The 15,787-nt window shown below is 40.7% G+C and overlaps 1 protein-coding gene across 1 annotated transcript; it reads right to left on the reverse strand.

Annotated features, from left to right (window-relative positions):
• Positions 1 to 116: 116 nt before the first annotated feature.
• Positions 117 to 15,787, reverse strand: ift81 (intraflagellar transport 81 homolog). The gene is made up of 18 exons (XM_037098347.1): positions 15,326 to 15,787; positions 15,115 to 15,218; positions 14,829 to 15,009; positions 14,638 to 14,727; positions 13,791 to 13,856; positions 13,387 to 13,497; positions 12,473 to 12,557; positions 11,806 to 11,969; positions 11,626 to 11,721; positions 9,711 to 9,857; positions 5,710 to 5,859; positions 4,630 to 4,758; positions 3,227 to 3,316; positions 2,364 to 2,450; positions 2,040 to 2,111; positions 1,744 to 1,829; positions 1,420 to 1,465; positions 117 to 944 (listed from the first exon to the last, which is right to left on the reverse strand). Exons 1-18 carry the CDS (start codon positions 15,467 to 15,469, stop codon positions 762 to 764), a joined length of 2,031 nt encoding a protein of 676 aa, XP_036954242.1. The 5' UTR covers positions 15,470 to 15,787; the 3' UTR covers positions 117 to 761.

Consider the following 15,787-nt stretch of genomic DNA (forward strand, 5'->3'; position numbering starts at 1 on the left):
TTATTCTAGCATTAATATTTGACAGGTTTTCACTCTGCCTCATTCAGTTTACCCTGAAATAAGTGAACGCCAGACAGTTGAATGTTAGATGACTGTTATAATGAAACAAGTCAAAATGAATATAAAGTATATTTAATAGAAATACACAGACAACCAAAATATCTACTTGTGTCTTACACCAAAGTTTATCTTGAAATAAGTATTTCATACAGAAAAATAATGCATGTTGTATTTTAAATGACAAACAGGCACAATCTGCAATGTCCAAAGCAATGGAGCTCCCAGTGAATTCCAAAATTGGCAAGACACCCTGCCCAAGGTCATGGTAGTCGCTGCCAAAAATAGTTGACCGCGGTCACATCCCAAGTGCACCACTTTGTCGGCTGTTATCTTTGGACACTTTAATTCGACATGTATTCTTAAAGATGTGGCAAAATGGAGGGTCCAGGGGCCAGACAGAGTGAAAATCTGTGTCCCGCGACACCTATTGATTGTGTGTCCTTAAAGTAGTGGATTCTAAAAAGACCTCAAACTGTGTCACTGCCAAAGAGTTACAATCAATTGGAACTTGATGGCAAAGATGAGTCACACTAAACCGTTCAACAAACTATGTGCTTTCTGTCTGTAATTCAAATGTCCTAGTGTCCACTAACAGTTTACATTAAACAACTATAGAGTAAAAAGCTGTGTTACAGAAAGGTATGGAATATTAACTTGAACTCTGTATACTGAATGTACTGGAGGTGACCTGCAGTTGACCCTCACAGCACCAGCCTATCCTCTCCTCCCTCCTGGATGACCTGGCCAATAGATGCCTGGTTCTGAGCCCTGATGAAGCACTGCCTTTTGCACTCCATCAGCTGCTCCAGGTCACGCCACATCTTCATTTGCTCCATGTTGGCGCCGTGGCTCTCCCTCACAATCTTCTGCTTCTCACGCAACTTCTGAAGTCCACAAATGAAAATAATGATTAGTAAGAAAACATTTAAATTACAAACATATTGGCAAAAACAAACAAACCAAAAAAAACACATACTCCATCCACATTACTGCTCACTTCCAGTTAGTGTCCCTGTCCACATGTACGCATTCTGAGACAACGGGCCCCTGGGCACAGACATGTTAAAGGCTTCTTGACACCTTTATAAGAGCACACCCAAACTGAAAGAGATACGATGTCTCTCTGTTGTAGTTACGTGTCTTCTTTTGGGAATTTTATGCCTTTGTAGTACCTGGTGTCTCTTTGTGGTGGTTTTGTGTATCCCATAGTCATTATTTGTCTCTTTGTCTTTGTTTGGTAATTTAATAATGTCTACTGCATTTCTCTTCAGGCAATGTTCTTGACAGAATAAATATAATTCATATTTCCAAGTACTGGCTCACAGCATCTTCTAGGTAATTTTTTGACAGCTTTCTCACCTTGCCGAGTAACTCCTGTTCTGAGATGTTCTTCATGTACACTTCCCTACAAAAAAAAAAAAAGAAGCAGAGAATGTAATTCAAAAACAAGCCTTTGCGATTTCACGTGTTGATCTCGACCCAGTGTTTAAATAAAGGTGTGGTGTACCAACACATTTTGATATCACGAGGTGTGGTAATGAGTTTCTAATGAGTCGCTGTGCTGTTTGAAAGGATAAAAGGAGCAGCAGCTAAAACTGACTGTGGTGTAATAAGAGCCTCCTGAGGTGAAAGGGGTATTTATTATCCTGCGAGCAGCTGGCTGGCCTGGCTCAGCAAGCTCACCTGATGGCTTTCTTCCTCTCCTGTGGATCAGAGGACACATAGGCCTTCATCTCTTCAGCTGCCCTCTGTATTTGCATCTCAACGATCTATTGAGCACAGAGATGGGGTGATTGAGTTTATTGACATACTGGCTGTTTGGCAGCAGCTCACATGCAAAATGCTGCAGGCGTTCAGTCAACTCCTGACAGCGCCCCTGTGGTATCAATTCTTAATGTGACATATTTGGCTTGTAAAATAGTGATAGTGATGGGTTATACACCCACTGTGGCAAAAGTGATCTTTTTACAAACACTTGCCTCTGACATGGAATTGATATAATGATAACGGTTTTCTTCCTGTGCAGTCTCCTCTCTCAATGCTTTCACCTCCTATGATTGAAAAATAACAGGAAAGACACAATTACACAAAAACACGCTAGATAAAAATATATGAAACATATGGTCAATTTAAATTGTGGACTTGAGTGAATGAAAGAACATTTTTTTGATTTTTAGCAACATAGATCTTGACAAACAAAGATTATTTCACACAGGTATTTTCACAGTCAATAACCAAAAAGAACGAGACTTATTTTTGCCCATCCTATACGATATGACTTTAATCTAAAAGTTGTTCCTAACCTGCTCCAATTTTGACCTGTTGCTCTCCAAACCAGCAGTACAACTTTCGTACTGCGCCTTCTTTTCCTCATACTCCTGGCTTAGTTCCTGGTGAGACAGAAACCCAAACAGTCACACACAGGAACTGAATGACAAATGAGAATTGAGACACATGCATAGAATACAACATTTTCAACCATCTTGTCATACTCTCAGCGCTGTTTCACATCAACATAGCATCACAGCTGGCATTTGAGCAGTTTAACTTACAACAGGCTCTTACAAAGTCTATTTATGTCTTCCTGTTGCGGCTCTTCATTAGCGGACATTACCCAGTAAGATGGAAGAGCGATTCTGGGAACACGTGTAGGAAAATTTAATCCTCCGCTTTAGCTCAGCAGTGTGGGGGGCTTTCCCATTGTGCATTTTATTTATGGACTATGTAAATTATTCTTAATGGACCCTGTCCATGATAACACACAAACACAATACTTACTGGCCTGCAGGCAGAGAGTAAAGATCCCAGCATTTGTTATGAAGTTTAGGACAGATTCATAGTTTATTATGTTTTTCTCATGAAAATTCCTATGTTTTTGCTCTGGTGGGAGAATTTGAGAGATATAAGAGCTGCATTTATGCACTGGAAGACAATCCTACATGATCCTATATACTGTGTGTTTTGTACCTTTAACATCAGACTAGTATCAATTTTAATAACCTGTATCAACTTCTTGTCTGGATTGTTTTATTCCTGAGATGTGTATGAAAGAGCAGCAAACAAATCACTTTTAGTTTTTGTAGTTGCCAAATTTTCTGTACAACACTAACTGATAGGGTTCGACATTCCTTTGAAGTAGAGGTTTGATAATGCAAGTGATACTCACCTGACACTGCTGTCTCAGTGTCCTCAGTTCTTTTATAATTGGTGCAAGAGCAGACTTCTTCTCCACTATCATGGAGTTTAATTTCTTCACCTGTTAATCCAATGCAATAGCACACACTACATTCAAATTGATACATCAAAAACCATGTAAATTAACAGAAAACCATTTTTTAAGCTCTTTTTTAAGTTGCAGCTGTTTGCAGATGATGAGACTATGACTAATGATCTATTGAGATAATGAAGTTAGGCAGCACTATCAACTACACAGAAGCAACCTAAGAAATCTAATCCACATTTCTCAACAGTGGAGTATGGAGAGTGTCGATAGTCATTAGCGCCAGTAACAGTTTGGTAAGTATTCATTACAACAAAATAGATTTCAGCTTTATGGTTGCTCAGTGCCTTTCCAATTTCCACTGTTAAGGTCTACTTTCAGGTCGGAGCTGGGGATGTTTGAATCCATCATTAGGAGTGGTCTGCAGTTTGCCAAATTTACAAGCTGCCAAAGTGATCAACAAACTGGCTGTAGCTTGGAGCATGGCCTAATCAGTTGCAACAGCTTCCCTCTGGGCCTCAACACAAGAGGATGACAGTGTGATAAATAAAGTAGAAAAGGTTGAAAAGCTATGAGCTGTGCTGTGATAACCCACACAGGTGTTTTCACTTTTACTGATTAGAACTCTGCTAAAACTGTATTTTGGTGGAGTTGTGTTGGGAAATACATGAATTCGCCAAAAGAGCATGTGCTAAAAGGCCTTTTTCACAGCCAATATTTGCACTTTTCAGTGCAGGAAAAGGACAGGCGTTGATAATGACTTTAACGATGGCTCTCTGAGCCAGTGTGCTCAATATCTGGAGCCTGACACCAAATCTGCAACATGGAGTTCACCCTTCGTTCATTTGAGTCTTTCCTACGATGACATGTTAGAATGTTTGGTGAAGAAAAGGCCTTTTACAATATTAATGGTGTGAATCAGTGTTCTTCAATCCTGGTCCCTGCATGTTTTAGATGTTTCCCTGCCCCAACACACCTGGTTCAAATAAAGGTGTTGTTAACATGTTTCAACGGGTCGTGATGACAAGCTGATCAAAACATGCAAGGAAGGGGTGCCCAGGAATAGAGCTGAAGAAGAGTGACAGAGATACAACTCAAACACAGTGTAAACAGACAGGCCCATACAGTTCTAACAGGTCAGGTAGGTCTGCATATAATTAATTTTGGGGTGAAGTGTCCCTTTAATACCACCAACAGAAAATAAAAAAAGTCACACGTCTTTGCCTGCCCAATCAATGTTAATATTCATCCAATACTCTTTTGATAAATATACAGCTTTCTGTAATGCCTTCAAGAAAGATGTTCCGGTGTTGCAGGTGGATTTTATACAATGCTTGTGTTAAAGTTACCATTTCAGACATGTCGTCCAGCGTGCGGCCCTTCTTCTCATCCAGCTCGCTCTTGATGGCCGACACCCTCTCCAGTTCCTCTTGAGTGTTACTGTAGCCAGAGATACCTTTCTCAGCTTCCACAGTTTGCTTGGAAAAAACACAACAGGGAGAGACGGTAACTCATCCCTGCCTAAACAAATAAAATACAGGAATTAAATCAAATGGTCACACACACTTCAAGACATTCACTTGTCTAAGGGCCATCCCAAGTGTCTAAATCAGTATCAGTCAGTGTGCTATCAAAGACTTCAGTGCATTCCTTTCTGAAAATGATTTAAAAACTGCTGAAGCTGTGACATGAAAACTGATTCGAAGCACAAAGATTTCTATGCCTTACAAAACAAGTAGCAGTAGGACAGCACATTTTGATGCAGTAACCGAGCTACCCACTCATCACATCAGTCATTTGACTTTCTCACCCTGTCAAGCACAAAAATGCAATAATACAGGAAGAACTTTCCAGCTGAAAAAAAAAGGCTCTTAAGTAAAAAGAGGAGCCAACACATCACCAGTTAGGCATGTGATCAGAAGGGAAGCTTTCATTGCTTTAACAAATCCTTGTGTGGGATGTAGACAGACAGAGGAGAAGCAGCAGATGCAGCCATCAGAAATAGCAGCTCAGCCTGCGTCAGACTGCCTATCAACAAGTCAGGTGCTGAAACCGCACAGCAGTGTGAAGCCATTTCTAGGAAGCTTCTAACGCTTCACTGTTAACACGTACTGCGTGAATGGGGAGATCAAGTGAAAACAGCACATATGGAATGGCCGCATTAGTGCAGGGGAGGGAAACAGTGTGAATGCTACGGGGCAAAGAGGACAGTGAGAGCAGTTGGGAGGATTTCTGTCGTCTACATAGATTTGTCACATTCAAAGTGATGATTACTCATGCTACCTTTTAAAGACTACCTCCCAAGTAGTCTTGTGCTGCTTGTACTTTAGCATCCCAAAAGGAATTCAAAAGACTTAAAAGCAACAAGTAAATCTTACTGCTTTATATGTTGTCTGCTTTTCTTACATGAACATAAAGTCAAGAGTTACCAGCTTCTGTTGGACCATCTCATGTCTCTCCCTGAGAATTTCCTCTGTCCGTTGCAGGACTCCGTATTCTGCTTTCAGCTCAGCGATTTCCTGACGTTTCTTCTTGTATACTGTTCCCTTGCTGCGCAATTTCACCACCAGACGTTTCAGCTTTGAAGAACAAAGAACACAATATTAGTTTTATTTAGAACTAAACGATGCTTTCAAATGAAATGCTGTAGTTTTCTTGCAAAAGGTCTTTAAATCTTTACGAACTAATTTTCAGGGCATCAGAAACAATATGTAAACTCCACTATAGTTGCTATGTCACCAACTTTGATAGCACGTCACGTAGCTGGACGGGTAGTGTACAGAGTTTTTAATCTGTAAAAACAACTGCTTGTCCTGTAGAAAATGCTTAAGAGAACATTGACGATGAACCAAAATAGTAAAGCTGCAATATGTAAAACATTGTAGATTTGAAGGAAACTGCAGTCTGTAATTGCAAGGGACCACTTTTACATACATTTAGTAATTTGATCTATTGTAAATATGAGATGGAATGAATTTCGAACGGCAATGTGTAAGAATTCATGGTCAAAACTTTCACGTTGCTCCAGTCCCGCCTGAACACACTGCGACTCCCTGGAGACACAGTCCTCATCAGAGCTGTCATTTCCTGCTCATCATTCCGGTTTTGTTGCCCATTTCTCTCTGAGCTCCCAGTCCACACAGAGTCAGCTAGCAGGACTTCTAGATGACTGCAGCTACAATTAGCAATTAGTGGTTACTTAGTGGTGATATGCTGTTTGTTTAGCTTGTGAATTTAACAGGTGGTCAATTCTTACATGTTGCATATCTATAAAAGCAAATGACCATTTTTTATTCTAACACAAAGTTGATTCCAATTCCATGTGTCTTCTGCAAGCCCAACATTGTAAATACTTCTTAGGGAGATACAATGAAAGAGGCACAGATATAGTTTATTTCTGATGACATGGTGTCCAGCACAGCTGAGCTACTATGAAAGGCCACAGGAGAAGACAATGGGTTGAGCCAGGGGAGGGAAGGGATTAGTGAACAGAAGTGACCGCTGGCCATGCCATGATCTCAAACAGTCACTCGATCCTTTCAGAGTCATAGCCAGCTATGCACAGCAAACAGCTTCATCTGGCAGCAGAACTGTTTTTAGTGGATGTTCCGTCACACACCCACCCTGAGTGTCTGTCGGGACACAATGAAACTCCTCCACAATGAAGAGCTGCTATAAATGAACATGGACACTAGAGAACAGCCCCAGAAATCACAGAATGTGCTTCATGTCCTGTGGGGATCCATGAATCTGTGCGTTAGTGACTGAGAGTGTGGTGTGTGTGTGTGTGTGTGTGTGTGTGGGGTGTGGTGTGCACGTGTGTGTGTGTGTGTGTGTGTGTGTGTGTGTGTGTACATTTATTCTTTGTGTATTTTGGGACATCAAGGGCAGACTTGGCTGAGAGAGGAATTAGCACAGCAGAATAATACTGCAAAGTGTTCCCGCCAGCGTGTCCCCAAAACAACTGCTGTTAAAGTGGCCGGCGGAGCAGTCATAACAGGACAGTTGTCTCAGACATGTAGTACACTCACATCAAAACACACTCGCATGCAGAGAAGTCAACAGAAACATGAATCGAGCAACGGACACTCTGTGTGTAGAAAATGCTGTGCAGCAGTAGAGTACACTTTTAAAACCTGTTACAGTGAAGATCACAATATTCAAGAAAATTGGGCAAGTAAAGCAGATAAGTGATGGTGTCTTCACTGCAGTAAGACTAAATTTAACTGGTGTGATGAGGCTGCTCGATAAAGTGGATCGTGTTACCGGCAAGCCAGTGATGGGCAGATGTAGTCATCCCTCTCACAGAGACCCTGCAGTTGGTGGGTGGCATGTGATGACACATAACCAGCAGAATGGAAAATACCTCTGATAAAGTGATCATCTCCACCGTGGCCCATGGCCCAAAACTATAGCGGAGTCTGATAAGCTACATTTGACAAAACATTTTCCATTAACTTCATTCATGTGCAGTCTCAAGGGGCCTCTTTGTCTCAACAAACAGCTCCCTCTCGTCAGTTCAGTCAGACTTAAAGGTATGGCAGTCAGTCTCAAATTAATTGTAATATATTGGTATGACTGATGAGGAACATTCACAGAGTTCTGAATACACGTGAGCTTCTGCCTTAGGCTGTGTTCTGACCAAATTGAGGTATTTGGACTGGCACTGGCATTGAGGAGATTAGTACAGGGGTGTACAACAGAGTGGGACAACACAACTGGTTCAGTCTGTAAACTCTGCCTAGATAGCGTCCGGTTTACAGTTTTTGGCTCCTGGCATTAAAGCGAAAACTCTGGATAATTTGTGGTTCTAATTCTTCTCCTGGATCCTGCTGTCATAACAGATTGATATTGGGACAATTGCCACTTATAGATTTGTTGATATATTCATAAAATTGTGAAGCTGTGTGGCATTCCTGCGGCAACATAAAATATGTAAAGGGATTATTAGCGCAGCCTGACACAGGGTGGCATTTATCAAAAAGATGATTTTGTTTAACCTTTTTGCTGAAGGCCTGCACCGCCACAGACTTTACACTACCCACTTTCAGATGAATGGGAGGGCTAGTGTTTTTGCCGCAACACTTGACTTGTTCTGAATAGAGCCTTATTCCAGTAGTATTTGTCGCACTTTTTGAATCTCGTAATATATTGTCCAGTCACAAAGAAGATATTGTTACTTCTCTTCCATTGCACTGCTCGGGTGACTGCTTTATCTTCCTTTCCTGTAGGAATAAACATGTTAGAAGTAATTTTTCCACTGATCATTCACTCGCTCCATCACTTGCCAGAATTATTTGTTTTTTCTGCTGCGAAAAACATCACCCTCAGTAAGTTTTGTGCTGTTTAACAACCCAGACAATTTCACATAAAAATCTGATTTGCAGGAAGAATAAAATGCATCGTACAGACCAGAAATGGTTGTTCCTAGTCCATGTGCTTTGGTCTCTCTTGCTGTAAGTGATCATCCTGTTGTCTCAAAGTATTGATGATTAAGTGCTACATTTAGCATTATACTGTTTTATGATGGCGCCGTCCGTTTTGCCACACAAAGGCAGGTCAGAGGTCAAGGTCAGCATCAGAACAACCTCCTGGAACAGATCGCACATGCTCGGTCTGCAGGGACTGACAACAGCCCCCCGGGACAAAGCTGGGAGAGAGCTGCTGTAATTTCAGATATGCTGAGATGCTGAGAGCCCGGCTCCCATCCCATGGATGTCAATGTACGTCAAACACAATGGTTATAAAAATTCTAATCCACACAGAACATACGGTCACTGCACAACCCTCATATATCAGCGTCCCTCTGCCAATACAGAGCTGTTTATAGTAGACCATACCTAGTGTGATATGTGCATGAGCAGAAGAACTTTTTTGAGTTTTTTTTTTCTCCCTGTCCATAGCTCAGTTCTATTCATCAACAATGTGACAGCTCAGAGTAACTGATGCCATGTGTCTGAGAGCACGTGTACATCCTCGTCACCAGATATAAATAAAGACAAAGGTTTTATGCCCCATCTCCTTTCAATGTGTCCAGCTGACTTGAATTAGGAGATTGATTACACTAAAGGTTAGGGAAAAGGCCAACTTTCAGACAGTTTGTGTTGTACAGTTCCTTGTTCTGGATATTCTCTGTTGCGTTCTATTTATGGCTCTTCATGGGAATGTGGGGGAGAGTAAGGAAAAGGGATAAGTAACTTTAGACAGTGAGCTCGTCGGTGTTTGGATAAGAACAGAAATAGCCTCTTGTGTTTTCTGCGGTTTGCCAATCTACCAGTGCACACTTAGATAAAACTGGACTTTCTGTCGGGAATGCTGGCAGTTAGCTTAAACTTATAGAATGAGGAAAAATGCTTCCTCTCTTGGCTATTGCTGTAAAATTCTTCTCAGAAACAAAGAGGGACATCTTCAGTGTCTTTCAACAGTGTACCTCATCACCCCGGATTATCTCTTCACCATCTGAGGTTTGTCCCTGGCTGGTCCTCTGCCTCAGCTCCCTCTCTGCGGCAGCCAGCTCCTCCCTCGCTTCTTGAAGCTCCTCTGCCTTCGATTCCTTCCTTCGACTGATGATGGAGGCCTGTAAGAGTTGTTAGGTTGAAGCTACAAACATCAACTTCACATCACATACAAAATGTTAAAGACTCCCTACACTCATAAATATCTTTAATTGATTGTTACTTTGCTTGGATGTCTGAGCTTCACTTTGCAGTTTGACACCAGAGGGCTGCTGAGGGGGGAAGGCTTCATCTTAAATCTGACTTAAACTCCTGGTTGTATGAGCAGGGTTTATACATCCCAGCCAGTTCAGTAGTCAGATGTGGTAGAATATACCACTTAAACAAGACTGATGTGAAAACCTGAAGCCTCCAATGCATGCACACTGAGAACAGCCTTATCAGTGAAGCAGGTACATTTAAAAATACTGTATATTTATGTATTTTTATTTTTGGTGTCTACTAGAAAATGTTTACATGCTTTAATGTGGAAAAAAAAATTCTCATAACAGCTGTAGCACCTCTATTCGCCCTCTATCTAAATGCTCAGTTTTAGTGCCTGTCACTCCCAAAAAAGCCTGGTTTGCTCTAACTGATCCGCTCTCATAGACTAGAGCAGGTATTCCCCCAAACTGTGGCTACATAATGCATGTCAGTTGTGTCTAGTGCAACGGCTCTGGTAACTCGAGAAACACTATACAACTAAACACTGTCAGGTCGAAATGAAGACAGATGCAGCATCTGCATGGCTTATTTTACATCTGAAATGTCTTAAAAAACAAATTACGCTAAGCCATGTTTGTAATACATTTATGGAACGTTAGAAATCCGGGAGCAGCGGCCCACAAGCAGCATTTGTCCAATTGGGTGCCACAAGTACATCTATGTTGTCGGAGGGTGTTTTTGTCAAGTGTACAAAGCTGGGAAGGAGTGGCCTCACATCAAACAACGCCTGTATCTACGACTTTGCAGGCGTGTTTGCAAACAAGCTGTGCAGGGGACACTGGCGCTAACTAGGGGTCGACCAATTTGGTTTTCAGGGCCAATCTCAGGGAGACTGAAAACATGTATTTGGGATGGATATTCATATACTTCCTCTACACTACATTTATTTGATAACTTGAGATTCCGATTATTCAGTGATTACAGGCCATTAATTGTGATCAGATATTGTTTTGGGGTGGACTTTGTGTGAGAGGCCAAGTAGCACATGTTTTAATTAATTTACTTGGGGAAAAATACTGAGCATCGGCCCAGACAATCAGCCAGGGACAATAATCAGTCTACGCCTAGTTGTGACGTCACAAGTCCTGATGGCTCATTTATAGGGCCAGTTTCTGAATATGACTTTACGCAATCCTTCATGGGTTGAGTGTTTTCATACGTTCACAGTATTGTGCAGTATTGAATAGCCCCTACACCTGCTTCATAACCAAAAAAGACAGGAAATCACTTTCTACAATAAGTGACCTTTTGAGGTTTCCTGTTGACTTTCTGACCTATAGTTGCACTGTGGAGCTATTTTTGTATGAGCAGGTCCCTGTTTCATTTGTCTCATGCATGAACGCATGAGGACATACACATGATACCCAGTCAATGGTTTCACGCTATTTAATTTATCAACAAAGGCAGGGAAGAAGAAGAAGAAGAAGAAGGCTGCTAGTGGGCAAACGTTGATGTTAAATGTGCTGGATTTAAAATGCTTTTTTAAAAAACAGCCACATAAATGTTTTATTAGAAAGGAACACACATATAAAGTTGAAGGATGCATACAGGATTTTGGTTCGTGATAATGAGGGTAAACATAACAAAAAGAAGATTGATGTTGAATTAATTCAATAAAGTCATTACCTGTTGCCTGTAAAGGGTCAACTTGTCATCCATGGGGTCATTTCTCATCATCCTTTTGTCAACAAGCTGGTTCATCTGGGACATAACTTCTTTTATCTGTGAATGTGACAGTTACAGAACACATCAGAATGTAGCAGTATAAGGAGGTAAACAGACTTAACTCCACATCCTGATCCCGACCTTGCCCTGCAGCTCCTGGATATCAGCCTGGCCCATAGCAGGCTCTGATGCTATCTTCTGCAGGTTCTGCACTGTGCGCCTCATACTCTCCAGCTCTTTGGGGAGTTTCTCAGAGACCATGTAGGAGTTGATCTTGATCTCCTCTTCGAGCCTCTTCATTAAGCCTGAAAGAGACAGAACTTTTAACTAAGCATTTTGAGCCTGAAACCCGCTCAGGGCAGCTCTGAAAAAGCTGAAAAGCTTACGAAAAAACAAACCACTAATATCTTGTGTAAAGTGCACTGATATTGAAAGCATCTTTGAAAATGGAATTGTTGAAAGACAGTTATTTAACAACAGCACCCAAAATAACTTTTTCAGACACACAAAGTAATTGTGATAAGTGATTTTAATTGCTTTATCCTTGTCTGCATTACAAGGCCATTTTAGAAGCTGCAAATGTGTAAATCTCTCCTCTGGCTGAGAAGCACAATACCAGATGAGAACAAAAGGAGACAATTTCAACATCAGATAAGCTCCATTGTAGCACTTCAAAGATCAGTACAATTAGTGGGTCTCAATAGATGAAAGCCTATAAGCTGAGAGAGCCCCCTAATGCTCTTCTGTGTCCTTGAACTACCCATCCAGCTGTGCCCTGCGGAGGCAACAGCAGGAAACGGGTACTCACTCTCTGGATTGGCATCTGCTGCTGCCAGTCGCAAATCCTTCAACTGCTGCTGCGATCTCTGCAGTCTCTGCTCTGCCTGGAACAGCTGAACACACGGAAATGATGACTGATACAGGTGATGTGGGAGTGTTACCATTTAGTACCCCATTGATAATGAGTTTGCTCAACATTCGGGCTGCAGCTAACAACTACTTTTATTAGGGGTTAATCTGCTGATTATTTTCTTGATAAACAAAATAATTGTATTATCAATAAAATGTCTGAAAATAGTGAGCAAACAAACAGATCATGTTTTCCAAGCTTTCAAGATTACATTTTTCATTTTTTTTGTTTTGTCCCAAAGGTATTCAATTTCAGAAGTTGGAAGCAGTGGGGTTTTTTTGTGCTCTTTCGCTTGTCTGTTCCGGGCTACTGTAGAAACTAGCTGTGCAACATTGTGGTCCACAAAATAGGACCTGCTACCTCTGTAGACTAAAAGCCCATTCTAATCTAAGGTAACAAAAACATAATAATTCTTAGTTTCAGATGATTATACACTCATGAATACATAATTATGAATGTTATTTCTCTGTCTCCTCAAGAGACAGAATTGATATGCTCAGATAACAAAGTGTTTGAAATTTGTTTCCCTACTTGTACTTCAAATCTTTTTTGTGTCAAATATTATTTTAATAGTTTCAGTCCTATGTCAAACAAGAAACCCAAATTGAAAGATCTTACAGTGTGAAGTTGAAAATGGCTCTTGGCATAATGATAAGACTATAAAGTGAGGAAAACAGCCTGTAAACTATGTGTTCCTTTTTTCTTTTCAGTCTTCCAAAGCACAGCAGATAACACAATGTTTATCAAGTCTATGACGTCTGAGATATTTACACCGAGGTGAGCAGATGTTATCATGATTGTGAAGCATTTACCTGATTCTTCTGTTCTTGCTTCTGTTGAGTGAGGGACTCCTCTCTCTCCTTCTCCACTCGCAGCTGTCTGGCCTGTTCCAGCATCCGTTGATGGTTGGACACTGTCTCCACCTAGTGGATCCACAAATGAACATGACAGTAATGTCTGATTACAGGCTTCCACATATATAACCATGCACTTTTAACAGAGTCAGGTTTCACCTTTTGGCAAGGCATGCAAGTAAGGCCCATTAAATCAACACCTCATTCCCTGCCTTGTTAAGAAGACAGCCTGGTCACCTGTTAGGTCTATTACAGAAGCTGAAAATATATTTATCAGAGGTCATGTTTTCATTCCACAGTGAATCCTAAAGATGTCCAGGCATTAGAAGTGCGAAGGGGCCTCTAGGAACCGTCTGCCTTACCCTCTTCTTGAGCCTCTCCACACGTTTGATTAGTTGGTCTTTCTCCTCCTCCATCGCGCCAATATCCTGTTATTAAAGAAAACAGAGATGACTTTGATAAATTATACGGATGCTAAAATATTATATTACTCACACTATGGCTGGGCAACATGGCCTTAAAATAATATTGCAATAGTTTTAGCCTATATCTGACACAAAATATGCGTCTCCTCAAAAGCACCTCACCATTAAGCACTGGTACTTAATGGTGTGGTAAATCTCGTTTATCTTTTCTAAATAATCATCATTAGTTTGGACAATGGCAAGTAGGACAGTCTGATAAAAAAAGAAACAGGATCCAAAAAACTGAGACAATATTGTCCCATATCACAATAACATAATAGATATGGCTCCAGTAACACCTGCGACCCCTTGAAAAGGGAAATATTGTATAATATATCATTTAATAGATATGTTGCCAAACCTTAATTAATATAGTTAAATGTGCATTGTGCATACATTTTATTAAGAAGGAAGGATCTGAACTTTTATTCCTACACAATATAAATAAAAAAACAAACTTGCTTGGTTTTCTAGACTGAATAAACAAACTGACCTTAAAAAAGACAACACACTCTGAGATCAACTTGTATATTTGATTATGGGAAGAAAAAAATATTTATAAGTTTGTATTATTACCTCATTATTATTGCTTTTATTAAAAATGTGAGTTTCAATTTCTTGTCGAAAACTACACAGCTCTCCTTCAATACTAAAAATGAATAATAACAATCCGGGTCCATATGTTGCAATTTATACTGAGCAGAGCAAAACATCAATAACTAAAGGATCATCAAGCGTGTTTTACCCTTCTGATTTCTGCTGTGGAGAAGCCTGAAGTCCTCAGCAGCTCACACTCCTTGTGATAGATCTTAAAACTTGCCACCAGCTCTTCATACTGTGAACATACAAAAGTGATACATAGCATCATTTGCATTTAGGTTATTCACAATTTCAAAAACTAGAAGATGAAATGTGTGTATGATATATATTGATAACCTGGTGGTAGGTGTCAGTGATAACATCGTCCTGCAAAAACTCTGCTGGCACCTCCAGTTTGACTAGAAAGCGAGCCAGATAAGCCCTTTTCTTCAGTTCAGGGACCCTCTGTAGCAGCCAGTAGAGGATAGGGTGGACCACAGGCTTGCTGCCAATCACCAAGCCTTGTCTAAAGCTGCTCCTGCATGAAAGAAGGAACACATATATATTCCTTGGACTGGACATAAAGATAAAAAAAAAACTACATCACTACATGAGGTGTAGGTATTTCATTATTTCTACGTACACATCAGACTGGTTTCCAGGAGGTTTGTATTTCAGCATCCCCAGCAGAGCACACATTCTCTTCACAGTTTGTTCAGGCATTTCCTCACGGATATCTATAGCTTGCTGAAGACAAAAGTAGCAGTAAATAACGAGTTAATAGCGGTATATGTCTTAGATTAACAGAAAAACTATAGCAGTTAGCTGAAGTCTGCAAAAAACTAGTGTCCCACCTTTGGGTCTATTTCAGCCAGAACATCATTCAAAATCTGCAGCAGTTGCATCGGTTCAAGGGAGTCAAACGTGATGAGGTTGAAATTTTTCTTAAATGGGTCCTTGTTGAGTTGTTCGACGATGAATTTTAGCTGTTCGCTCATCTTGACCAATATGAAGCTTGCTTGCTGACAGAGTCCCCTTCTTCGTAGCTAGCTAACGGTTAGCTAACTAACTTAGCTCTCCGTCGTCGGCTATCAAGCAATCCAACATACACCGAAACCTTCTGTTCAATCCAAATGACTCACTGCTGACGGTTGCAAACAGTTGTTTACAAAAAAAAACCAAAAAAACAAAAAACAGATAAGTTGAACAGTTTCGTTAGACTGTGATATAAGCTACTAGCTACTAGTTAGCGATCAGAGAGGCTGCAGCTGTCGTCAACAGTAGTACCATGGAAACCACGGTGGCGTCGCGGGCTG

The sequence above is a fragment of the Acanthopagrus latus genome, chromosome 5 (genome assembly GCF_904848185.1).
Source record: "Acanthopagrus latus isolate v.2019 chromosome 5, fAcaLat1.1, whole genome shotgun sequence".
In the NCBI taxonomy this organism is placed as follows: domain Eukaryota; kingdom Metazoa; phylum Chordata; class Actinopteri; order Spariformes; family Sparidae; genus Acanthopagrus; species Acanthopagrus latus.

Coding starts and splice junctions, on each gene's coding strand:
- ift81 (XM_037098347.1), bottom strand. CDS start 15,469: ATGAGCGAACAGCTAAAATTCATCGTCGAACAACTCAACAAGGACCCA. Junction 9,858..11,625: donor TGACCCTTTACAGGCAACAG/GTAATGACTTTA, acceptor CAACTCTTACAG/GCCTCCATCATCAGTCGAAG. Junction 2,112..2,363: donor ACAGGTCAAAATTGGAGCAG/GTTAGGAACAAC, acceptor TTTCAATCATAG/GAGGTGAAAGCATTGAGAGA.